This window comes from Cydia pomonella, chromosome 1, assembly GCF_033807575.1.
Source record: "Cydia pomonella isolate Wapato2018A chromosome 1, ilCydPomo1, whole genome shotgun sequence".
Classification (NCBI taxonomy): domain Eukaryota; kingdom Metazoa; phylum Arthropoda; class Insecta; order Lepidoptera; family Tortricidae; genus Cydia; species Cydia pomonella.
In genome coordinates, this window is record NC_084703.1 from 30,986,811 (window position 1) to 31,014,806 (window position 27,996).

A 27,996-nucleotide genomic window follows, 5' to 3' on the forward strand; every position below is an offset into this window, starting at 1 on the left:
TAATTGCTACGGCTTGAGTATCAAATTTTGTACTGAGAACAGACAACGGGGGGGCCTTGATGGCCCAACGTCGAGCCTGAGAAAGAGCATTTTTCCGTTCACATCGTTTACAATGAAATGTAAAAAAATGATTCAAATGCAAAAATTTCAAACATTGAAAATTTTTGGCAGTTACAGATAAAGTATTTTTTACTAATATTCTTTTTCGAGCCCGTAATGAGGTCATATTAGGCCTGGTAAAGTGTGGATGTAATTGGCACTTACATTTTAAATATTGTAAACGATGTGCTGATATTTGGCGAAACAGATGAATATTCTTTCTCGGCCCGAAATCGGGTCTAATATCAGGCCTGATAAAGTGTGGATGTAATTGGCACTTTAGGGTACAAAAACGGCTATAGAATATCCCAGTTGATCCCTCCCAGTTCGTTTGGCTTAAGGGACTATAATTGTAAAGAAAAAACCTAGTTCGTCCGAACAAAGACGCGCATGCGCGCCTAACGTCTAGCCATAGACCATAGTTTTTTAGTTTATCACTATTTTCGCGCCATTTTGTACAACTGTCATCACAACTCAAGCGCAAGCAGGCCAAGTTGATTGTTTAGTATTTTTTTCCGCTGTATACTTTAAATTATCTATCAATAAAACGTAAATTATCTCAAGAATACAATGGCTATGCGAGATTACGCAGCAGACAAAGGTAACTGTATTACTTTAATTTTATTAACAGTTCTTGATTAACGTACGTCACGAGGCTTGACAACATCTTTGTTGTAGAAACACTGAAGAATTTTTTTGTGGACTTCTGCCAGACCGATGACGAGGGGAATAAGCACTTTAAATATGCTGAACAACTCACCAGAGTCTCTCACAGGGAGCAGGTAACTTATTCTATTCTATTCAATTTGTTAGTAGGTTATGTTTGACGGTTTAATAGCTGTAACGCTATGGTTTTGTACAGGTGGCCTTTACCGTGGAGCTGGACGACCTGCACGAAACAAATGAAGATCTGGCCGAGGCCGTGCGCCAGAACACGCGTCGATACACGAGCATGGTGTCAGACGTAGTGTATGAGATGCTACCCGACTACAAACACAGAGAGGTATAAAAATATATTTGTATGGCTTAATAGATAAATTCAGTTAGATTCGGATCAGCAGTGATAGTGCGGAGTGTCACTATGAACATCAAATCGTAGGAGGAAAATGGGGAAGACTGGTATATAACTTGTTCAGAAGATTGTCACGGGCAAGACTCCTCATATGTACCTACATACATGGTGTCTCTTCGCAAGTCAGAAAGGCAGAGATTCTTCTGCTCTACCAACCATCTGTAAGTGGACTATGTGTACAAACGTAAGAATAGGAAATGTCAAAAGACTTTATAAACCGTTTAACCTTATAGGGGATTGTCTCCTCATTGACATTTCATGAAAATATTACTATTATGGCACTAGCACACTATGTTGAATCAAAGTCCTTGCAGAGTTATAGTATGGCTTAATCACCCAGAACCTTACATTTCTTGACTAAAGCTTGAAACTTGGCACAGTTGTTCTATATATTAAAGTAAGCCGATTTAAATCGGGAGCCCTCAGGAGTCTCCCCTCTGGGGTCTGAAAGGAGGGTGAAAGTACTGTTCCGTGTGGCTTCATTCTAAAAATTCTAACATACCTGTGTAGTTAATAGGTCATGTTTGGTATCAATTTCGGATAAATCAAAGAATTGTTGGAATTGTTTAACATCACAAATATTAAAATATTGGAACAATTTTTTTTTATTAAAATTTTTATAAAATTAGACTACTTAGTTTTTTACACACTAAAAATATGAGGATGAAGCCGATTTAATGCAGAGTTAAATAACATAACATTTACTTATCTATACTAAAAGTAAAAACTTATTGCCAAAATGAAATTATAACCTCGCTCCAGTGAATATATTTTTACCAACATCAGCATCAAAATCAACATCATCCAAAGAACACACTCTGGAGACTTGCTGCTAACATCACGGAGCCTTGCATTTGCATAGAAGCATAGTTAATGTCATCCACTCTATGGTCCTTGTTCTTAAAGAATAAGAAGTAAACTGTAAGTAATTAATTTTCTTCCATTCCTAAAAAGACGGACTGAACAAATTTGACGAGGAACTAATGCCTGATCCCAAACATGAACCCCTCAGTACACTGTGCACAGTAGGTATATCCTGATATAGGGCTGCCTCGGTTTCATTTGCCGATCCATGTAAAGAAATATTTTGGGCATTTATTAATTATTGAGCAACGGCCTTATATGAAAGAACAGGTATTTATATTATTTTACCACATGTATTATCCAAAATTAATTTTATTACCTATTTACCTATCATATAAAGTTAATAAACTTTTACTGCTATTGTTACAGCTTGTAGTAGCTTGAAACCTTGTAGTTGCCTGACTGAAAAAGGGTCCATGCTTTAGATCTTACTTTTATACCCCTTACATTAAATGAACCTAAACTCGTATCCTAGTAAGGGCATTTATTTGTGTATTTATTATGAATATTTGCTCTTGAATTATGGATGTTTTCTCTGTTTATATAAATGTCTAATATAATACGAGTATACAAAAACACTCAAACTAGCGGTGGTCTAGCCTCTATTCAAGAAAGGCGATAAAACGGAGTTGAACAATTATAGACCGGTCACATTAATACCAATTATTGCCATAATATTTGAACATACAATGTATAACCGGCTACTAAATTTTGTCACAAAACATCATGTATTAACACCAGAGCAGTTCGGTTTTCGAAAAAACTGTTCAACTTCAATGGCATGTTTTCACTTACTAAAAATAATAACGGAAAGCTTGAATAACAAAACTCCTATCGTGGGTATATTTTTAGATATGACAAAAGCCTTCGATTTCGTTAATCACGACATTTTGCTTACCAAACTAGAAAAATACGGAATGAGAGGTAAATGTAAAGAGTGGCTGGGAAGCTATCTTACGGACCGCAACCAGTGTGTAGAAATCACAAAACTTGAAAACAGAAGTAAAATGACGAGTAGATCTCAACTGAAACCTATCACAGCAGGAGTGCCTCAAGGAAGCATATTGGGACCATTACTATTCTTAATGTACATTAATGACCTCCCTAATTCAACGAAACATGAGTGTATCTTATTCGCTGACGACACGACTCTGCTCGTCAAATGTGAAGATCCAGAAACGTTCGAGGAAGATATAAATACGGCTATAAATGACATAATAACATGGCTAAATGATAACAATTTGAAGGTCAACATAACAAAAATAAATTTTATTCAATTTCATAATTACAGGAGCAATCATTTGCCATTGGAAGTCAAATATAAAGACAACGCTGGAACAAGTAGATACAACAAAGTTTTTAGGCATAATCATTGATGAAAATTGTAAGTGGACACATCATATAGACTCTATATGTAACAAACTCGATCGCTTCGTATACGCACTGAAACGACTACGACAGATTGCATCAATAGAAACAGCGACGAATGCATATCATGCTTCAGCTTCGGTTTTATCATACGGCCTATTGATATGGGGAAACTCAGCCGACATAACTAGAGCCTTCAGACTACAAAAGAAATGTATACGTGCGATTTGTGGAGCATGGTTCTTAGAAAGTTGTAGACCACTATTCAAGGAAATGGAAAATTTACCTCTGCCATGCATGTACATAAAAGAGACCTGCCTTTTTGTCAAGACAAACCCACACATGTTCAAAAAGAGCTCAGAAGTATTTAGTCAAGTGAGGCACAAACATGCACTTTACATTCCTCTACAAAGGACAGATATTTACAGCATGTGCATAAAAATTTATAATAAGTTACCGGACAAATTCAAAGAATTACCAGAAATAATCTTTAAGAAAGAGCTTACTAAGTGGTTAATTGATAAGTGTTTTTATAGTGTAAATGAATTTCTATTAGATTAACATTTGATTATATGAAATTTGTGACTATTAATTGAAATTCGGTAATGTAACATGATCTATTTTGTATACTATGATAATTTTATTTTTAATTGATTTTATAATTTAAATTTGGTAACTTGACATATAATTAATTGTAAATGAATTTGATGTATGTATTTCTAATTTATATAAGATAGTGTTATGATTGCTAATTAGTCTCTTATGATATGTTGACATTTATTTACTGTGTGTATAAAATGCGACACAATTTTGCACGCCAATAAATGGCTGAATGTAAATGGAAACCCGAATAATCACCCTAACATCTTGTAACCTATGTACCTACATTCTTGAAAATAAACATTTATCTTATCTTATCTTACATTGTTATCTAGTACCCACAACACAACTCTTAATGAGCTTAAGTACAGTATTACAAGGACAATTTGTTTAAGATTGCCCTGTAATATTACATTATACAAAAGGAAAGGAAAAAACGGAACCCTTATAGAATCACTTTGTTGTCCGTCTATCTGTCTGTCTGTCAAGACGCTTTTTCTCAGTAACTAGTGGAGGCATCAAGCTGGAATTTATATCAAATACTCAGGTCTATTGTCCCTTGGAGCTGTGAAAAATACAAACTTCTAAGCCAACGCAATCAAAAGATACAGCCGTTTATGCTGCATATAACAAATTCCATTAAACAAGAACCTCGACACGCCGTATTTAAAAACAAGCTAGAAACATTATTAATAGAAAAATGTTATTACTCTGTAAAAGATTTCCTAAATGATAATTATTTATTATAAACCTAATTGAATCTTATTTTAAGTAATTGGACTGCAATAGTTACTAAATTTACTTTGACTGAATTTGTTTTAATTAATGATTGATTTGATTTATTTTATACATTTATTGATTTTTGTGTTAATTCTACTTTAATTTAAATTATTTTGTTTTAATAATTTTAATTTTAATATTTTTGTTTTGTTTTGGCCTAATTTAATTAGTTATAAGTATGTTGTGTGCCCTAGCAGGGCGTCATGGACTGACATTATTACTTGTTTAACACCTTTTAGATTTTATGTACATGATTTTACAACGAAATAAATGAAATGAAATAATTCCGCAAATTTTCGACACTCGCAAGGGAATCAAAACCTACAGGGTACTTCCCGTGAAGTCAGAATTTCTAGATTTGGTACGACGCAACGTCTTATAGCACAGATAAAGGAAAAATTGCGAAAGCCGTAATTTTTTGTACGGAACCCTCGGTGCGCGAGTCCGACTCGCATTTGGCAGATTTTATTTTATTTTACACAGCTTACATACAACAAGTCTAGCTATTTGTCATCTGTACAATTTAAAGTTTTTTCTATATCTAGGCACAGAATAACTAATAGTACTACCGTACAGAAAGTTCACTCCTTCACAAAAGTCAGATTTAGGTATAAAATTATACCTATACTCGCCGCCTGCAAGCAAAATTGAAACTTATAACCGCGCACGAACCGTGAATCTTCTTTGCGCACCGCAGTTTTATGACCCAGCTGTGAGTGCCGGCACAGGGTTGTCACTTGACAAGTTTTTGTACCTATACCTACTAATTATTTTTAAGGTAAATAATTATGTAGGAATTACAAACGTTGATTCTGTAAACATAAAATTTTTATCCGGAGATAGTATGTCTGATTCTCATCTCACGGAAATATATGTTGGTCAGTTCCTAATATTGTTTCTGGGCAACCAATATTCAATAAATTAAGGATGTCTATTTTAACTTTTACTTAGTAAGGACTCCGGGAACTAAAGAAGAAATGCGAACCGATCGGGCGCCGCCGCCTTTACGCTTGCTTCCAAGACGACGCGCCATAATCATAGTCTAAGAGCTGGCAACTTAATTATGTTAATTGTTAAGTTAGTTTATTGGGCCGATGGGCGTTTAATTAAGTTAGTTTATTGGACCGATGGGCGTTTAACTGAGTATTTGTAACGAAATAAAATACAAATAGGTACAAGAATCAAATGTGTTTAATACAACATTATCTTTGAATTGTTTTACTTTTAAGTATTATTTAATTGATTTATCCCAAATTTAAAAGTTAGATTATTAAATCTCAGAATTGAAAATATACAATCTTAATAAATAGTCCGCAGGGAAACACGAATATGGCAATTACCTACGTAAATGAATCTCTTGCAGTAATTGAAATATTTCACTTCGAGGATTTCCGTGTAAATAGTGCTTAAAATTGTGTGTAAATGCAATCCCTAATTTTTGAACGTACTCATTTATTTCCTGAGAAGGCACTCGGCGGCAAAATTTGTTCAACCTCTCGTGCTTCGAGGCCCTCACACGCTCAAAATTCCACTATTTGAACCACTCGCTACGCTCGTGGATCAATTTTGAAATCTTTCGCTGCCTGAATATAATAACAAGAAGTTAAACAACAACTTTGCCCCCTTGTATAATAAATAACTATTTAACCACACCTATGCGAGGAAACTACAATTTGTTTCAATTGCAACAATTTTTATTAAGTACATGTAATAAATATTAATTATATGTAATATTTATTATTCAAAATAATCGTTTAAGTATTATTAGTCTATCCAACAAGCTAATTAACGCGTGAACAACAAATCAAAATCTAATTACGTTAACTATCTGGAGGATAAAATGCAACTTTACTCACTGTTTTTAAAGGGTAAAATCAGCCTGTACGAGCGGGTGTGGTGAAAAATATGTTTTGTTGTGTGAATGTCGAAATTGTTGAAAAGAAAGTACGATTCGCGAAAAGGTCACTAGCTCTTAGACTATATCAATCATCAACCTACTTGACGACGTAATTATAGGTACCTTCTTGTTTAACATTTTGTGATACATTGTTGTTGATATATGTGTGTACCTATAAGTTATTCATAAGGTATAATTTAGTAGGTGCTTAATAGACCTTACTCCCCAGGCTATTGAAAAATTCTTAGAAGTAGGTATTTACCTAGTCTAAGCTTAGGAATGCATAATTCATTTTAATTTGGTCTAAAGCGCTTTAGTTTTATGCAAACAAAACAAATCAAAATGTTATCGAATTTAATTAATGAGTATTTATTTTATCTGCTTCCTTGTTCTTCCGTTTATTCAGACATCAGTTAACAGAACAATATCTTTTATACGGATTAGATCGTGATTGAGGTTTCGAATCCATTGCGTATTTTCAAATTTGCGCGAGCGCCACGTGACACGACTATCGTGATCGTGCAAGCCGAGCGGCAGCCCGCTGCTATACGCCTGCCCGGGAGGCGCGCCGGCCAAATATACCTAAACTGCGTAGTGACACCCCCCCTGATCTAGGTACCTAATACTCTTTGAGCAACACCGGCTTCCAATATGATATCTTACCGTTCGTTTGTATCATTCTACTCAAAGCTAATGCTACAAACGCAAATAAAATAAATTATTGTGTATAAATTAACTCTGGATTATTTAATTTATAATAATTTAAAAAGAAATGGTGCATTTTAATATGTCTGTCTTCAGGTTGCTGCTAAAGATGCATTAGATGTATATATTGAGCACCGCATTGTACTGGAGGCACGGAACCACAGGATCCCAGGGGAGATGAGGGATCCCAGGAATCGGTACCCTCCAGAGCTGATCAGACGATTGTAAGAGCCACCTAACCTTATACTAATTTATAAGCATCATTCTGGTAGCTTGTCGTATTTAACACATTCATTGTAGTATCAGGTCGAAAAGAACCGATGATGAACTATTGGGTCGGTACAAAAAGTACTGTTCTTACTACTGGTACTCGTATGGGACAGATATCTACGGCCTGCAAATGAGTATGAAAGAGACAATTACATTTTTAGATTTGTCTCTCTAAACATTTTCCATCGGTATAATTAAATCCTATTGAATCAATTGTATCTGATACAGACATAAGAAATTTTCTTCACCTAGTACAGATAGCAGCTCTTTTTGACCTGATACCCGATGACCCAATAGCCGCATTAGAATTATGTTTAGTTTATCTAGTGCCACCCTCAAGTGCAGTTGGTATAAACAATACTCGATTGAATATTATTACTGTATTTACGTGTGAATAAAAAAGTGCAAACCTCGAAAGCAATATAATCAATATTGGATAATTATTTTGTGGTTTGGCTGTATGTGTTACGAAGCGTTGGCGTTGTGAAGCGATCTAGAAAGATGCTTTGAATGTCTACGGGTGACGTTGAAAGTAACGTCAAACGTTAAAGAGATGCCTCTAGCACTTTAATTTATGTATTGTCTGAGTAACTGAGTAAGTACTACTAACATAATTGTATATTAGTCCGACCAGCAGCCATGCATTACCGATTTTTCAAATTGCATTATCAATAGGCGGGTCCACACAGAGCGAGCATACGCGCGAGGCAATTTCCTCACGCACAAACCGGCCAGTTTAGGCGTGCCTCGGCTGAGGCGCCGCGCGCGTTTTCCTTGCCTGAGCGCGTCGCCTCGGCCGAGTTGTGCGTGAGGAAATTGCCTCGCGCGTATGATCGCTCTGTGTGGACCCACCGATTCACCTGTATCTGTACTCACGATAATCCAAGCAGCAGTTTTTGTTTTCAAAATTTATATATACGACCGTAGGGACGAAAGGATCTGACAGAATACTCGTAATTATCATATTTAATAGTTTCCGATTATTCGATTCAAAAACGGCTTAAGTATTATATTAACACGTTACGTTACGATAAAAAAGCAGATACCGACTATTACCACTAGACAGTAATTTACACTTAAACACATGCATCTCGAACAGATCTATACGACTCTATGACGCAACAACGAATGGTTAAGAAACACAGGTCGAAAATATCTAATACAGGACTAACGTAAAGTACACGAAATGGATTGCCGCAATGAACGTGTTCATGACTGTTGACTTCTTTAGGCAATTGTGACGACCAAACGATACCACATTGTCGGTTGTCGATAAGGTTGATTTCAAATTGACTACATGGAAATAGCGTCTTATTGACAACGGACAATAAGTACCCTTTTGTTTGAAGATGGTACATTTGTTTTCCATGTATTCAACATTTCCAAAACATATTTTTCATTCCAGTGAAGTGTACTTCAAAGATCTGTCTAGTGCAAAGTCTGTACCAATCAGAGAAGTGAAGGCTGAACATATTGGCAAATTGACAACAGTAAGAGGTAAGATTTTAATCACCATCATTCCTGTCATCCAAAATTCCAGTCCTACTTGTTTTTCACATATGTGAAAGTGATTCTTCTGCCATTTAAAAATATGTCCCATAGCTCGTAATTCGTCGTCTTAAGAGCTATGGGACATATTTTTGAGCAAGTAATAACCCATATTTTTACACTTGACTGTACTATTTAATTAATTACTTCAATGTCATTAAAAAAAACCAACTAAATTTCGTATACTATTGATTTCAAATTCAACTGCCATGGGCCCTAAGAATGTCAGATGTTCTTTATGAAGACGATATTGAGGGCGAGGTTATGCGGGGTCGTGTGCAGGCATAGTGACACGGTGCACGGAGGTGAAGCCGCTGCTAGTGGTGGCCACGTACTCGTGCGCCGCGTGCGGAGCTGAGACCTACCAGCCGGTGCGCGCGCTGCACTTCACGCCGCCTCCCGCTTGCGCCGCCGACGCCTGCCGCCTCAACAACGCCGCCGGACAGCTGCACCTGCAGACGCGTGGCTCGCGCTTCCAGAAGTTCCAGGAGATCAAGATACAGGAACATGTCAGTATCAACTAACTATGCGAGTCCATTTGTAACATTTTATTACATAAAAATAGATATCAATATACGCTGGTACCCAGACTACGTTTTTATTCGTGGAATATTATTTAGAATAAAAAAATCATGATTATGTTCATTTGATTAAGAATAAGTTATTCTCATTAAATTTTTTCTCACACGAATTAGGTATTCCCGACCAAAATTATTTGAATAATTTTGACGGGGATAAAATCAACATGATTTTATTCTTAAGAACAATGTTTTCCACTAACTAAATCTTAACAAATCACTTTGAATTTGATGTCGATCGCGTCAGCATAATATATTCTAGGTATATAGGTTTCGCTAAAAACAAGAAAAAATTGTATTGCATTTGAAATTGTATTTAAAAAAAAAGGAAAGCCTATAAACCTAATTTTATATTATATCAATAACATACTAAAAAATCATGGAGAATGAAAAATATTTAGAAGTGTAATTTTTTTAATATTTTTGTATGGACGATCACGTGATATACTTCTAAGAAGACTTAGTTGACATATAGTGAAGTACTGAATGAAACAAAAATTTGTCGGCCAAAATGAATGCAAGTACAATAAATGGTATTGTGTGTACAGTCCGACCAAGTGCCGGTGGGGCACATCCCGCGGCAGCTGGCCGTGTACTGCCGCGGCGAGCAGTGCCGGCGCGCGCAGCCCGGCGACCACGTGGCCGTCACTGGCGTCTTCCTGCCGCTCCTGGGCGCCGGCTTCCGCCAGATCATGCAGGGGCTACTCTCCGACACCTACCTAGAGGCGCACGTCAGTATAATATACCTACATGCGCTACGCTGGCTTATATTTTGTAGCAGGGTTTGCTGTGCTGTAATATCTTAGCAGTCATGTTGCCATCTAAGGCAGCAGTTTTCCTTCGTCCTCGCGTGTGTTGCTCTTACAAGCGCTCGCCAGAGATAGTTTAATTTCCACTAGTTACCATCTAGTTATTACTGATGGTAACAACCGAGAAAAAAACCAGCAGTAGTTACCAACTTTTTAATCTCAGTTGTCACCACCACAGTATTTTGGTGTTCACGAAAATGAATGAATATAAAGTGGGTGATTTCTTTCATCGACGGGCGCTTGAGTAAACTGCTCTAAAACTGAACAAATGTTTTTTTTATAAGTTAATCAGTACAAGTATGAAATAATTCTTAACAATATTTTTTAACAATTATAGCGACGAACATCAAAAAAATAAGAGCGCTATTTACACAAGAGAGAAAGTGGCCGTTGGCATAATATCAAACAATTCTTCAGAGCACAGCCCATTCTTCAAGCGGTAGAACACACAAGGAGCAGTCTCTCCTTAGTCTTAAAGGTTCAATACCGCTTGTGAATACATTTCTGTATACGTTTTATGGTAATCATAGTGGTTTATTTAGGTTAAAATATCGCATAAATTTTATTTATACGCATTATATTTGGTGTAATTTTAGACCTTCCTTTTTTGTTGTTTAGCATATTTTTTCGGTAAGAGAGATTTTTTTTTATTTAGGGTACCAAAGTATTTTTTGGTGGTCATTATAATTGTATTCCAAAATATTCTCACTTCATATTTATCTAGGTTTTATTATCAGTACTGAAAATTACAATATTTTAGGTACCAACTTATTTTAGTCGTAACTAAATTTGCCTCCAGAATCAGGTGAACTAAATTGACATGAGATTGACAGATAAAATAATACCAGTGTGGCTAAGATGGTCGGCTCTTTATCACTTGTCACCATGTCTGTCACGTTCTAACAAGTAGATAAGCGCGAAAGTGACGGGCATAGTGACAAGTGATAAAAATGGAATCATGCTGCTACCGCAGGAATAGCAAATAAAAAATAGTTACGAGTATATGTCGATAAAATTATATCGATAGGTAAGATACTGCAGTTATTACCCATGTGATAATTATAAAGTGGTCACAAACGATTTAGATTTATGAATGTTACAAGAAAAGTGGTTGATTCGATTGTAGGATTGTGACGTTACGTTTGGGGGCAAGTTGTTTATTTCGAGAGCTCGGTTGTCATCATGAATCTAAAATTGGTGTATTAATTTTGTACATGTGGCCGGTACCGGACCTAATTGTCAACTTGAATGTCCAGTTTGGGGACTGGTCTTTACCATCGAAGCAATAGGGATCACGGAGACGATTTAATTATTGCGTCAACACTACACAATGTAATTGAGAAATTAATCAGATTTTGCGAAAAATTGCCTCCCGTCTGGGTTGGCCTTATTTGTATTTTGAGCAAATATATTTTTTTAATTACAATATATTTATACAATATCCTTGTCTCTATTGCCATGAAATAAAATAAAAATTATTTATTTCAGGTCTACAACTACAACTATAAAATTGCACAATTTTCGAAATACCAACGAACTTACAATTGAACTGACCGCGCAACAGTAGCGCCCCTGGCGGTGAATTTTCGCGAAATTCTCTAATTCATACTTTTTGAAAATCTCGATAGAACAGCACTGGCCAAACTGTGGTATCATTTGTACACATTTACTTGTCAACTTAGTTCGCCTGATTCTGGAGGCAACTTTAGTTAAGTGTTATTTGGTTTGGTACAATTATTGAGGTGTTATTGCGGCGTGCGTAGGGCGTGACGTGCGTGAACCAGAGCGACGAGTGCGAGAGCGAGGGGGCGCTGTCAGAGGAGGAGCTGGCCGAGCTGGCGGAGGAGCAGCTGTACGCGCGCATGGCGCGCTCGCTGGCGCCCGAGATCTACGGCCATGAGGACGTCAAGAAGGCGCTTCTCCTGCTGCTGGTCGGCGGCGTCGACAGGTCCGCACTCTATGCGTCACTATGTACACTATATATGCACCGTGCGCTCGCATATCTGGACAGATTTTAAGTATTCTTGATCGCATTTACAATCTAAAATGTCATACAACATTTTCAGAAATTGGTCTTGTTTTAGAGATAATGACAATTCTTGCGAAAATTTGTTTCTGTAGTAACTCAGTGAAATACGTCTTTTTGGCTGCGACGCTGCCACTATGAGACAAAAGTTAAAGTTTAAAGGACACTCGCAAAAGGTATTTGTAAAATAAAAATAAAAAACTTTACTAATTCGTTGTAATGTTTTTTTTTTCCGCCAAGATGTATTGAGAAATAACGTGTCGTATGTATTCAATATCTAACAGATCTAACTCGTGGTTCCTGAGAAATAGTAGGTAATAAAAAAGAATTGTTGCAAATTGCAATACTGAGATGTTTGTACCCAATTGTTGAAGTAAGATTAAAGTTTTTCGAGTGTAACCGTTTTACCAAAGCACATATTGCCTTTGTGTGTTTGCCCTTAGCCAAAGAGTCAGTGGTGGGGCAAGACCAAAATTTTATGTGGGCAAGGTACTCTTAGCGAGGCCCTCTGGTGGCGCAAGAAATAACGAACATTTTTACGTTGTGTCCGAGGTATATGTACTTATTTGAGGCGCGAGGCCCCTCGGACCGCGAGGCCGTAGGCGGTGGCCCACGTTGCCCACGCCTAGCGCCGCCTCTGCAAAGAGTTATTGATAGTAGAAGAGGTATAAAGTTTATTAACAAAAAATCGTTGACCTTTAAGTAGATGGCACTGTATTTGACAACCAAAGTTACCGCACAATGTACGGAGCCGCACACGCTATCTAATACAAAGCAAGCACGAATTTGTCCTAGAGTAGAACCAAGCTAAGGTCCAAGCGGTGCATAGTTAGCATACACGGACAGTAGACTATCTTATGCAATATGCTTTATATGAATGCAGGCGGCCGAACGGTATGAAGATCCGCGGCAACATCAACATCTGCCTGATGGGCGACCCGGGCGTGGCCAAGTCGCAGCTGCTCAACTACATCGACCGGCTGGCGCCGCGCAGCCAGTACACCACCGGCCGCGGCTCCTCGGGCGTCGGGCTCACTGCCGCCGTCATGAAGGTACTCACGCATTCTTCATTTTACTTATTTAATTTTTTTCTACTCCCGTACTTTTATGTGTCATTTAAAGGGTCATGCACACATTTATAAAACCCTACCTTATAGTTGTCAAGACAAGTCTTTAGTCTATTCCCCAAAAAAGCATTTGTGCATACACGCAGTATCTTATTAACTAAGACAAACGAGACTTAATCGCGTATTAAGTTTTAAATTTACCTCCGACGTTTCGAGGACGGAAACAAGGAGGAGGAGGAGGGAGACGTCGGAGGTAAATTTAAAACTTAATACGCGATTAAGTCCCGTTTTTGTTAGTTAATAATGTGTAAAAACGCAGTATCTTTTCGGCACTTTTCGATAATTCGTGTAATGACCACTTAAATAATATTGCATGAAATACATTGTTACCAACCTTATTTTAAATGTCATGTCATATCTGACAAATAAGTGAACCATAGACAAGATTTTTTAATTTCATTCATTAATTTTCCCGCCCGTACCCTCCATTCATACTCGTGGCGTCTTTATTAACAATTTTCGGCTTCGCCTCAAATTATTACCCACGCCACTCGTCTTTTTTGACCTCTCTTAAACAACGGTTGCATAAAATACTATAACGCTCTCATTGACAGGCGTGGCATGTCGTTTGGAGGACAAATTGTTGAGTTTGGAGCGGTATCTAGCCAGCTGTTAGCTATTTAAGTGAAAATTCACTTCATCACAAACAAGCTTATATAGTTGTATAAGCCTACTTGTACAGAACATTGAAGTTTTATTTGAATGTGAGTACGCGGAAATTCAATTTAGCCTCGTCCACATTTGAACACGTACATCAATTGAACTCAAATAAACATTGATTATTACCTACAGTAAAAGTCGGCCAGCGGCATACTCAACATTATAGCAACAGCAAATATATCACCGCGCTATCACTATTTGCCTCTCTCTTATAGTTTTACAAATAAAGATATAATTATTATATTTCGTGTTTAAAAGTAATACGTCTCCAATTGTTTTACAATGAGAGTTTTATTTTAATGATACGGGATGCAAACGAGCAGACGGATCATCTGATGGTAAGCGATTACCGCTGCCCATGGACACTTGCAACACCAGAGGGGTTTGAAGTGTGTTGCCGGCCTTTAAGATGAGAGTACGCTCTTCTCTTGAAGTTTTTTTGGTTTTTAGTTTTCAAGCGAAGGGGTCTTGTTGTCGATGGCCTTCTCGTATAAATCGGCCTGCCATCGTTGAAAAATCAACAGATACCAATGTATTGTGAAAACTCATCGAAATTTGAAAGTCCGTTAAAAGCTACTTGTATTGGTTGACAGGACCCGTTCACAGGCGAGATGATGCTGGAAGGCGGCGCGCTGGTGCTGGCCGACCAGGGCGTGTGCTGCATCGACGAGTTCGACAAGATGGCGGACGCCGACCGCACCGCCATCCACGAGGTCATGGAGCAGCAGACCATCAGCATCGCTAAGGTAACACCGGCGCCGACGCCTGCCGGCTTTCACTTACTCGGCTTTTTTCGACACTAGTACAGTCTTATTACAAAAGAGTAAGGTGCGAAAGTGTAAACATATATTTGACGTCGACTGCACCACCTATCTGATTTAATGAGAAAGGAACATTAAATTCAAAACGGCGGCCATACGCTTAGTTCATCGCCACTTTAGTTGATTAGCTAGAGAATAGGATGCCTATTGTTGAAGCAAAATTACTATATACCAATAAATAGAGGATTGAATGGGTGCCGTTCAATTTTAAACATAAACATTATGTATAAAAACAAAACACATAAAGTTGTTAGTCATACTAATTAAATGACAGAATAATGTATAATCATAAAAACATTTTTCATAACAATCCTTAGGAATAATTTTACTTGTTATAGCATGCATTTTGTATTATAATTAAATTTAGTACAACATTTTAACGATTGATCACGTGACATAATGTTCTATGATAAATTTGATGTCAATCAAACTATTTATTCGATTGAAGACGTGAGTGGATGAACGTGCTATGGTACAAATACATAGTTTTGGGTAAATCGCAGTTAAAGATTTATCTGCTGTGAAAAATGTTTAACAATGGGTAAGACAATGCTTTTTTTGTGAAAATGCAAGATATACACTGATAGACAAATAAATATAATCATTATTTTTAAATTATACACATTAATATATTTTCTTAATGTAAAAAGGTATATAACACCTTCATTCACGTTCAAAATTCACTGATGAAGTAAATCAATTCAGTGCATGAAGGTCTGTCAATTGGCCAAGTAATTTTTTATCTTCTCTTGTTTTCGTTTAAGAATCCGAAATTCCATTACCTCGAAATTTGTTTTCGAAATAATCATATAGATATTTAAAGTTCAATAAAAAAATACTGTTAACAGGAGAATAACCGCGTCTCATTACTGACACTTATTATGTGAAATGAAATACACCTCGACATAGATGAAGATGCTATGATTCAAATACAAACATGACACGTTCTTCCATGTCAACGGAGTAAAATTGGAAGAACATGTTTAACACTTTCATCCATGGAGAGTTTTACTTTTTTGTGTGCATAACACGTTCATCAATTGGTTTTAAGGCTTTTATGGCCTAAAGACATGAATTATGAAATGATGAAGCTATTCATAATAGATTCAAATCCATATTTATTGCATAAAAACAAAATCTAAAAAATGTGACATAGCACGTTCATCCACTCACGTCTTCAATTATACAACAATCTACCTATTCAAAAAAAGGCTGGTCGCCGTTAGGTACGACGACGAAGGAAGCGAGGAGGAGTGTTAGGTAGAACTGTGACCATATAGGCAGAACCATATATCTCGCAAATGGTATTTTTGCTTGTCCATTTTCACTAGGCGTTTATATGCCTTCAACATTATGATGTTGGTTTTCATGAATAAAAAACGTTCCGAGTATAAAAGTGTATACAAAGTGAACATTATACTGGTTGCCTGTTATGAAAATACATTATTATGCTACTAAACTATTATTACTTTCGAAATTATGCAATTCGTTTTTATTTTATTTATTTTTATACCAAATCATCATTTCTGAATTTCTCAATTATTATTATTATTATTTATTTATTTAGGCAACGAACAGTCTTATACAAAAAATAATGTAATAATAAGCAATGTGTTAATAGACCTTGAGTGCCCTACCTTAATAATAATATGTTTTAATCTAAAGTAGCTAGTGTAGGATCAGTAAGCGGAAAACAAAGTTATCAGTAAGTAACAATAAAGTTATCAGTAACTTGAGTAATTATGCAAAATGAAATTTCGCAAAATGTTATTATTCAAAACATTACAAACCCGGATTTAATACAATACAATTTTAAAATAGAAGCTTCGTTTGTTTCAATGATAGTACGAGTAAGATGCTCTTATGCCAGTTTAGGCAACACCATAGTCAATTATTTCAATATAACTTTACACTAAGTCTTAGACTGTAGCAGACCAGGTTCCAGAGTATTGATGTATTGATTGGCGTTGTGTGACGTTGCATGTGTGTGTGCGTCCAGGCGGGCATAATGACGTGCCTGAACGCGCGCGTGTCGATCCTGGCGGCCGCGAACCCGGCCTACGGCCGCTACAACCCCAAGCGCAGCGTCGAGCAGAACATCCAGCTGCCCGCGGCGCTGCTGTCACGGTTCGACCTGCTGTGGCTCATCCGCGACCAACCTAATCGGTGGGTACAAACATCACAATCATCATCTTTTCTGCCTTATCACTTTTAACAATTGTAACAAATTTAATAGGACACATGAGGTTTGATGGATCTGATTTAGTTTCGCGCTGCGTTTAGTACACAAACTCTAACATTTATTCAGCAAATAGGCCACAAGGGCACTTTTATATGTAAATTTTTTGTCATATAATGACAACTTTTATATGTAATTGTTTTTTGTAATTATTAGCAATAAAACTAGCTTGTAGCAATAAAACCAGAGAGCGAAACTTTGGTGCCGATGACAGACGTATGACGTCAAGCTAAATACAGGATGTTGGTATCTAGATTATAGATACTTAATCAAATAACAACTTATTAGCCTCTTTAGTTTACTTAACAAGTACTTCCTTATGAACAAAGTTGTGGAATATTTCATACATTTTTCAGAACATGATTCTAAATCTAATAATCGCGGACAAACATACAACCCACATGCGTTCATACGGCTCAAACTGGCTCAAACTGAGAACTTTTTTTGCTTTACATAATATTCGTGAGGAGTATGCCCTTACGGAGGTGCTGGGCGGGCACAGCAAGTTTATGTTCGTTTCTAGTGTCATAGTTATGGATAGCATTGTTAAGTTTGAATTCATGGATGTTTTTTCGAACATACATAATATTATCAAGTATATATTGAGATACAATGGTATGAATGCTCGCGCACAAGCGCTCAGTCCATAGATGGAACGTTCAGCTCGTTTTTGCAGCTCAAATATTCTTTGTTTGCCGCTTTTCCCACAACAGAATTCCATACGACATAATACTATGGAAGTAACTAAAGTATAACAGCCTGGCTGTCTCTGTTTGTTAGCTGTCTGATTCTCTTCACTGCATAGGTTGCTGAAGTCAGTATGCCAGCTAGAGCGGCTATAGTGCATGCCATTGAAGTTTTGAGTCTAAAGAGACTCCCAGGAACAGTTTGATCTTCAAATTCCAGCGTATCACCTTTTATTTTGCTGTTCACCTTGCTGTTGACGTTAGGTATCGTAAATTTGATGCATTTGATTTTCTTGGCGTTGAGAAGCAATGTTTTGCCGTAAACCAGTTTAATATTGTAGATAGCGCGTCATTAATGCTCTCGAAGCTATTTTCCTTTCTGTCCACTTTAAATATAAGGGAAGTGTCCTCTGCAAATAACACTATATCGTGGCTTTGAAAGGGTGCATTTTAAAATGGTTGAGAAAAAACGTATGGGGGGTGATTTGTCGATAAAATTCATCGTAGTATACGGCTCCACTATACGTGGACAAACACATTGTATATACTTATGTATAAATGGTAAATTTTTTTTTTTATAAATATACAATTCTCTGCCAGTCAACCATTGGGCCAAACGGAAACACTTAGTTAGTGTAAGGAGAAGCAAACAATTCTAAGATAATTGACAAATATATAATAATTTAAATCTTCCATAAATAGTAATCATGCTTGGAGCAACTGTAAGTTGAAATTTCAAACCTACGATTCAAGACTACGATTTTATACAATTACATATGTCTAACGTGAATTTGGGCAGGTAGCGATGATCGATAGGTAAATAGTAATGTAAATGTCGTGCGTGGTACAGCGAGAAGGACCTGGAGCTAGCGAAGCACATCACGTACGTGCACCAGCACGGCGCGCAGCCGGCGGCCGAGACGCGCGCGCTGTCCATGCGCCTCGTGCGCCGCTACGTGGCGCTCGCGCGCCGCAAGCAGCCCGTCGTGCCCCGCCACCTCGCCGACTACATCGTCTGTGAGTACCCTATACCCATAATGATTATAGTCCGTGGTGTGCATTTAATTATACGGCTAATCATTATGAAAATTGTACGTATATTCATTCATTTTTGCAGAATTGGTCCTTATAAGTCATAGATTGATTGAGGAAGGAGAGTCAATATAATTTTTGATGCAAATTTTTCACTTAAAACTGGAAGTTACATATAGCCCTTGAATAACGTCACACTCATTTTTCTGCTGCATTTAAGGGAATATAATGTTACAGGTATTTTTTTTATACTACGTCGGTGGCAAACAAGCATACGGCCCGCCTGATGGTAAGCAGTCTCCGTAGCCTATGTACGCCTGAAACTCTAGAGGAGTTACATGCGCGTTGCCGACCCTAACAACCCTCCATCCCCTCGTTGAGCTCTGGCAACCTTACTTACCGGCAGGAACACAACACTATGAGTAGGGTCTAGTGTTATTTGGCTGCGGTTTTCTGTAAGGTGGAGGTACTTCCCCAGTTGGACTCTGCTCTAGATCTGGAATGACATCCGCTGTACCATACCATACCACATACCATACTACATACCACAAAAAGTGAGATGACCTCCACAATGTCCAAACCTCTCTTAAAAAAAGAAAAGAAAGACCTTGCAGAAGATATTTACGAGATAAATCACGCCAAATGTTTCGACGTGGATTTAAGGGTCTTGCTACTCTTGAGTTTCCGGCTGCGCTCATCGCGACGTAGCATTTTACGAGTGAAATTCCTTTGGCTCTTTGTAAACGCGGTGTATGTTTAGTCTGGTCGAAAGTCATCTGCAGTTTCTGTAATACTTGATGTTATGTCACCAGCGTCATACGTGGAGCTGCGGCGGGAGGCACGCAACGCGCGTGACGTCACCTTCACCTCTGCAAGGAACTTGCTTGCAATCCTGCGCCTCTCCACCGCTTTGGCCCGTCTCAGGTATTATTTCAATTATTTACTGTCCGTATTAATCAAGACCTTTTACTACAGGAGCATTTCGATCTCAAACTAAAAACTAAAAATAAACTCAGAAAGCAATCTGAGTTTGAAAAAGAGTCCGGTGGCACGTAGAACTCCCACAGGAGATGGTGGATCATGGTTTAAGTCTTGTGTTATTTTTTTTATTAACAGCTACTATCTATAAGATTCTTTAACTGGTATTAGGACTCATTAGTTTTTGCGTCTATCTGTTTTCCTACTGTATCTATATGTATTGTTTTCAGATTGTCGGACGTAGTAGAAAAAGAAGATGTTTCAGAAGCCATCCGCCTCGTGGAGATGTCTAAACAGTCGCTACAGCATATTGACGAAAATTTCCAAAGGTTAGTTCCATTCCAAAAACAACTCTCTTAACGGACCATTTGTGGACCTGTCTGTTGTGTATTAAGGTTTACGAATTATCAGTAACGATGGGGTGCACTACATTTTTTATAATTACTTTTCATATATATATATATATATTATAGTTTGATATATCGTAATTTTGAATAACGTCATAAAAGGCATCCTACTAATACCTACCTACTTACTACTATTATTACTACTTACCTAATTAACGACATACATAATGTTATTGAATAATGGTTATAGGGTATGTTTCAACTTCGTCTAATATACATTGCCATAATTATTACCTAGTTGGTAACTAAGTTCTGTAACTCGATTTGCAACCTCTTTAAATAAAGAGCATTTCGAGTACCATTTACGGAAATCCGTTAAAACAAATGCTACCGAAAAAATAAAAATGACATAATGTGGTGGATTTGTGAGCTATAATTATATACCACACAACGCTTATCTCGTCGTATCTATAATGAATTGGGGCCTAAAAGAGAATCGTATCGCAGTAATTGCGTTGCACAAATGTGGGCACCCGCCGAACATGATTTTGAAGTTGCTTGAAAACCTAGAAATCAACAAACAATTTGTTTATCGCACAATTAACACTTTCGACACCGCGTACCCGACACTCGGGCACTCGTAAACTTTACTCAGATGCCGGCGTACCCGGTAGTCGGGCACGAGCTATAAACCTACACGCGACGCCAAAGTACCCGACAGGCGGGCAAGCATTGCATCTTCGCTACCAGGGCTGCCACTGCCACTAACAGAAAAAGTCTTCTGATTATTATGTACTTGTGTGGTCGAAAAATTGGTACAGTTGATTATTATATTTTATTACTTCACTTTGTATTTTTATTTACTTAACCTAATGCGATTACAAAATAAAAAATCTTATTAGTTGGTTACGTTAAATTGCATACACGGGTATGTATCAATAGGAGTTAGAATTTTCGTAAATCGTAGATTTAATTTAATTTTATTCACGTAAGTATACGAAAGTTACTTGGCACAGCCTTGAGCGTCCGCCGCTTGCCAGACTAGCGGGTTCGCGGCGTGCGGCATTGAGTTGCACGTCGTTGCTCGACTAGCGAGTACTGTCGGTTTCTGGGGTATTGTTCGAAATTTTGCCTGGTTGCGAAAGTGTTAATAGATACAATAGTACTCAGAGCTTCGATGACCGCAAGAGGTCTGGAAGACCACACACCGTTCGGACCCCAGCTCTAATAAAGGCAGTGAAGGCGAGAATTGCAAGAAACCCGTCCGGAAGCAAAAGTTGTTGGCAATACAGATGTCTGTGAAGAGAAGCTCTCTGAAAAAAGTTATCAATGAAGACCTTGGACTACACGCTTACCGCAGACAAAAAGGTAATATGTTTAATGGACGATTAAAGACTACGAGGCTAGAGAGAAGTCGCGTGCTATTGAAGCGGTACGCACAAAATGGCCACCGAAAAATACTATTTACAGATGAAAAAATGTTTACCATTGAAGAATGTTGTAACCGCCAGAATGACAGAGTGTATGCAAAAAACAGTCAAGAGGCGATTGCGGCTGTTCCGAGAGTGCAACGAGGCCATCATCCCTCGTATGTGATGATTTGGCTGGGTGTGTCATACTCAGGGCTAACACAGGTTCATTTCTGTGAAAATGGTGTGAAAACTGGGGCCAAAGTTTACCAGGAAACCGTTCTCGAACCAATAGTGAAGCCTTTAAGCCACACCCTATTTCAAAACCAGCCATGGGTCTTTCACCAGCACTCAGCTCCTGCACATAAGGCAAAAACAACTCAAGCCTGGTTTCAAAGGAACAAAATTGACTTTATTGCCCACGAAGACTGGCAGTCCTCCAGCCCGGACCTTCACCCCCTGGATTATATCTTGACTCCCTCAAGTGGGCCATAGTTACGACAGTGACGGAATTAGACATGAAAATCGTGCGTGCCGCTATTGATGACTGGCCTCGTCGTTTGAGGGCCTGTATCAAGGCCAGAGGAGGCCATTTTGAATGATATTGTCATATGTGATTCCTGATTTTGTCTACTTCATTTTAATATATAGTTTATTCAACTTTCGTTCGTATATTTTATGTAGATAAAGATTATTGCCGAAACTGAATTTAGTAACCAACTAGGTACATTTATTACATACTCTAAAACATATTTAGATTCAGATTCAGAGAATATGGTATTTTTACACGTCAAATAAAAATACCATATTCTTAATTTAAGATAGACTTAAATGTGCGGTATAGCTATAATTAAATTACAATTTTAGTCAGTTATTTACTAAATGTCGGGTAAATAATCGTAGAATAATGTTATAAATTGATTTAGAACTAATAACAGAATGTCAAAATATCGGCAATTAAATTAAATTACAATTTTAAATTACAAATTTATTCTTACAAGTGACTTCATATCATTATAATTATGTAGGTCTCAATAAAAATAAAAAACTACCATAGAAGTGGGTTAAATTAGGTGACTCACTGCAACCCCATATAATAAATAATGTTTTTGATTTTATAAAATATTATGTTAAATTAAAATAGAATATAACAAAAGCCATACAATATGTCTTTTTCTATCTAAAGTACTGGGAAATACTGGGGATTACTATATTGGGGAAGCCGATGCTCCTCCTCCCTGAGTGTCTCAGGGTGGGACATCGACAAGTTACCGACTTTTAAAGTCGAGAAAATAAAATTTTAAAAATTATATTAGAATAGGCATGATATCAATTACGGTTTAGATTAAATATAACAAAAGCAACGTATAATAATAATTACATATTATTTTTTCCTTGGGAGTTCTGTTACCCGCAAGGAGGGTGGGTGTTACAGGATTCTCTGACTTGTCTTAGCCGGCCGGCTAGAGTGGAGTCGTTAGAGCTATAAGCTCCAGGGGTGGAAGTGAAAAATTGCATAAGACGCGAGTTGGCACAGTGGCTGCTCGCATCCACTGGGTAGAAAGCGGCGTACACCTCTCGACACCCCTGAGCCGCTCACACCGGTGTTGCCCTTGAGCCATCCTAGATGTCGCTTTTTGTGGGGGCCCATCTTGTGGGGGCGAGTCACCGTCTGCCGGAAATAAAATTGAATACCGTTTTATTAGGCAGGCGGTTTTAGGCCATCGCTTTCACCGAATAGCCCAGTTAATTTTAGATTCCATCAACTGTCAAATAGTTCTTACCACCCTGGCGGGTGCTGCCTCTGCGTGCGTCCCATGACGCGGGCAAGGCTAGCATCCGCTCGGTGTGCCCCTTACATTTCATTAAAGTGTCAAAAGGGCCTCTACGTGTTGGCTTCGGCTCTTAATTTGATCAGAAAATATTAGCGTCCACACGCCCCCAAAGAAAAATGCCCCCAAGTCGAAATCAATATGATATGCTGGCACACCCAAAAATAAAAAAATTTAGGCAACAATTGACTTGTGATTAAAGATTTTTTATTGATCTCAAAAGAAATATTTATTGATCTCAAAAGAAATAGACATTTCACTTAATTTGTTAGTTTGCGTGAGTGACGATTTGATTCTGTTTACAATTTTACAATTACAATTTTAATTTTATGTCACTAAGTATATTTAATTCCTAAGTAACAATATCTTTACACAGAAGATTTGAAGATCTTGCGTTTTTCTACTAACAAGTACACCCAACTTGTTTCAGTACATTATATTTTCAATGTTTACTTAAAATTTCTTTTAAAATGTCTATTTGTTTGACTGACACTGTTGGCGGGTCTTTGCCTATTGGCGGGAATGCGAAAAAAATAAAAACCTGGGTGAAACGGAGATTGGGAGGACAGCTATTTGGATGTATTGTTTCGGATTGCAATTATTAAGAATAAGTTAACTGAAGTTTTACTGGTGATAAACATCTACAATAATGCAAATCATCCGTAATTTCGTGTTACTAACTGCAAACTAGTGTGTAGCTGCGTGCAAATTTAAATAATAACAGTATTGAAACTCAACCAAGTGTTTATCTAGAATTAGTCGACAATAACCGATGTTTTTTTTTTAATACTACGTCGGTGGCAAACAAGCATACGGCCCGCCTGATGGTAAGCAGTTTCTGTAGCCTATGTACGCCAGCAACTCCAGAGGAGTTACATGCGCGTTGCCGACCCTAAACCCCCCCCCCCCCCCCCCCCTCGTTGAGCTCTGGCAACCTTACTCACCGGCAGGAACACAACACTATGAGTAGAGTCTAGTGTTATTTGGCTGCGGTTTTGGGTGTTTGAGATATAACCATTTTTAATGGATAAATCGCGACTATCATACATTTTTCTACCAGATTTCTTTCAAAATCGGTGCGACGTAGAACAAAACAAATCTGACTGAACTGTGACGTCATTAGCATTAGCATTTTTGTACTTTTTATTAATTATTTTAAGCAATTAAATTATAATATTCTAACGGAAATGCATTTGTAACATCCGAATAAAAATTATTAGGTTTAATTTTAAACTTCATGCATGACTCTAATTACATTATAACAAGTAATAATATATGAATTGGTATTGAGGCAAGTGTATCGTACAGTTTTATTATAATGATATTAAATATTACACACCCGTAACGATGTGAACTACTGCGCCGCGCGCTATTCGGACTATTAATAAGAGTAGCAATTGTTGTTCGATAGTGTGGTGATCGGTTTCAACAGACAGTCAGTTTACATGCAAGCTATTTGGATGAACAGTGTTAATGCTTGTGTGCAGGGGCATCAGCTCGACGGACCGCATCTTCGCGGTGGTGCGCGAGCTTGCGGACGCCAGCCAGACCGTGAAGATCGCCGACGTCATAGAGCGCTGCGTGGACAAGGGGTTCAAACCCGACCAGGTGCGTATACATAGTCATACGCCGAATATAAACACATAATACCAATATAATAGTACATTACGATACAAGTGCGAAAAATAGGAAATTCGAAACGAGTGGCGATAAATTAAAACACGACCGAAGGGAGTGTTTTTAATCGACACGAGTTGCGAATTACCTATTCGCACATGTATCGTACAACGTTTTACAGTACATATGGCCCTTTAAGTGTTCGGCACAGTAACGTAATATGCTAATTTTCGCACTAGTGCGGTAAAGTAGCACCATATGTACTGTAAATCATATTATCATTTTGATCCGGACCCCTCAACAGCCACACGTACCTAGCCTCCGCAATACAATGGATGTACGCTCTCATTTCAAAAGGACTTCATGTAATTTAAAGGACGTCGTTTTAAAAGACTTATTAATTCAGGCAACTAATAGTTATTTGTTTTACAAGGGGGCAAAGTTGTTGTTTTACCGCTTGTGCTAATATTGATACTCGAGTAAGCGAAAGATTAGTAAATTGAACCACGAGCGTAGCGAGTGCTTCGACAAGTGGAATCTTGAGCGTTGCGGGGGTTTCAGGGCACGAGGGTTAAACAAACTTTGCCTCCGACTGAAACACAAAACATTTCACCACACCAAAGTGAGGAAAATACTAAGCATGAAATACAAAAAAAAATCAAAACCAAATGAACGTAATAAACATATCATCCAAATTCATAATTGAAAAGCCTGTTCTACCAGCTAACATAAGTAAACAACTCGAAATTTGAAAGAGAGAAAGTTTTACAATGAAAGCGTTACTTCCATTGTATGCAAGGGGCTTTTTGTCGGCGGGTTCATGTGCCTCTTAACCTCCAGATCTATTCCTCGTCTTCAAACTTATATATTGGTAGGTAGTTAAAGTAGTAAAACACTAAAACAACGAGCGACATAATAACACACAAAATATACACATAATATTCGTACGACTCACCGTCTTACCAAAAAAATTTATAAATAAATAATAATAAATGTGGTAGCCGCATTGTTAAACGTCCAGTATCGACAACCTAAATGACGACGCCGTACATCGACATCTAGCTATATCATTTGACCCTATACTACTTTGAGCCTTTGCGTGTAACCAATGCTTTAGGTATTATATTAACACAGCGGTTGTGTTGCGCTGCAGGTGGAGGCGTGCATCGAGGAGTACGAGAACCTGAACGTGTGGCAGGTCAACCAGGTGCGCACCAAGATCACCTTCATGTGACCTGGTTTTATTTACTCTCTAATGTTATGTTACGAGTACCTCTTATTTTCGATGCATTTAAATTGTCGACGCTTTACGATCTTACATTATTTGAATTAAGAAGTCTAAGCATTATGTTCTCTATTTTAAAGGACTATGCATCAAAATGGTCTGAAAACCAACAACGCTGAGAAGTATCTCATTTAATAGACCTCTTCATGTACTTGTCGATCGATCTGATGTTTATGTTGTTCCATCCGCTTGGCGAATGCAGCAGATGGGATGACCGCTTTGACTAACCGATATGGTCGTGCTTCCCGAATATTCCCGATAATACTCACTTCTTAGGTCTCCGGCTCACACTACGCTGGACAGCGTGGCGCGAAACTCGATTCGAGCACTTATTTACTTTGCCTGTTTATCAAATGCCGACGAACACTCTACCCACTTCATGTGGGTACTTACAAAAACCTTATAAGTAACTGGAGCATAATTATCTTCGCGCGAGCGCGGGTGAAGTCAAGTATAGACACATCCAGCGTAACATGAGCGAGCCGTCTACAAACTGTGCATAATCGAGAAGCCCGCCTATACTGGTTGTTTTACTTGGACAAACCTTCCTCCTCGCTCGCCCAGCGGTTTGGAACATCTGCTTTGCAGCAATTCATTTACTCGTTTACTTATTTAGCCAATATTTCTAATGTGAACTCAAGTGTCGAGGTAATGTCATGGAGTGGTTATGGCATTAACTTTTGACAATATCTCAGTTCTGCCACGGAATGTTGCTTGGTGCCTTTATAATGAAATGAAGTAGGCAAAGATACCTGTTGAATGACCTATCTCTAACTCTGTTGTTTTTTAGACCAAGCTCCATACAATGGTCCATGGTCCTTTGTAATCACTATTTAATTATGAAACATCACCAAGTGCCCGTCGTTAACAACAACGCATTCTATAAATGTTTAAAAGTCACCCATCACATTATCTGGACAAATATGCAAGCAGAATAATTGTTTTTTCTTTTTTTTAGTTTTGTAGAGTGCATCATTATTTTACGGACTACTACCATTATTCATAAGCGTTGTACGTCTATTGTAGTACAAATAGGTCTAAACCTCTAACCGGCCGGACATCAAAACTTTCAGGACAAATTAATTTTCGATATGTCAAAATTTTGATAAAATTAGAATGGAATTTGTGACCTTTATATATGCCTCTGGGCGGCTAGAGGTTTACATTTGATTTTAATTCATTTTACAATTTGTAGGTAATGTGAATATTTTAAATACTACAAACTACACTTACTAAAATGCAAACGCTTTATGAATATTGGACTTATTTACTATTTTACTGTTTATCATAATTCCATTTTTTTATTGTTAAATAAATGTGATTCGTAAATAAATAAGTTTTATTGAA

At 37.7% G+C, this 27,996-nt stretch overlaps 1 protein-coding gene across 1 annotated transcript; it reads left to right on the forward strand.

Moving 5' to 3' along the window:
- Nucleotides 1–436: 436 nt before the first annotated feature.
- LOC133519358 (DNA replication licensing factor Mcm7) lies at nt 437–27,996 on the forward strand. The gene is made up of 16 exons (XM_061853404.1): nt 437–700; nt 778–881; nt 962–1,102; nt 7,482–7,609; nt 9,061–9,152; nt 9,486–9,712; nt 10,330–10,512; nt 12,354–12,538; nt 13,500–13,668; nt 14,997–15,149; nt 17,224–17,390; nt 19,000–19,166; nt 19,994–20,105; nt 20,390–20,488; nt 25,235–25,355; nt 26,518–27,996. Exons 1-16 carry the CDS (start codon nt 670–672, stop codon nt 26,596–26,598), a joined length of 2,160 nt encoding a protein of 719 aa, XP_061709388.1. The 5' UTR covers nt 437–669; the 3' UTR covers nt 26,599–27,996.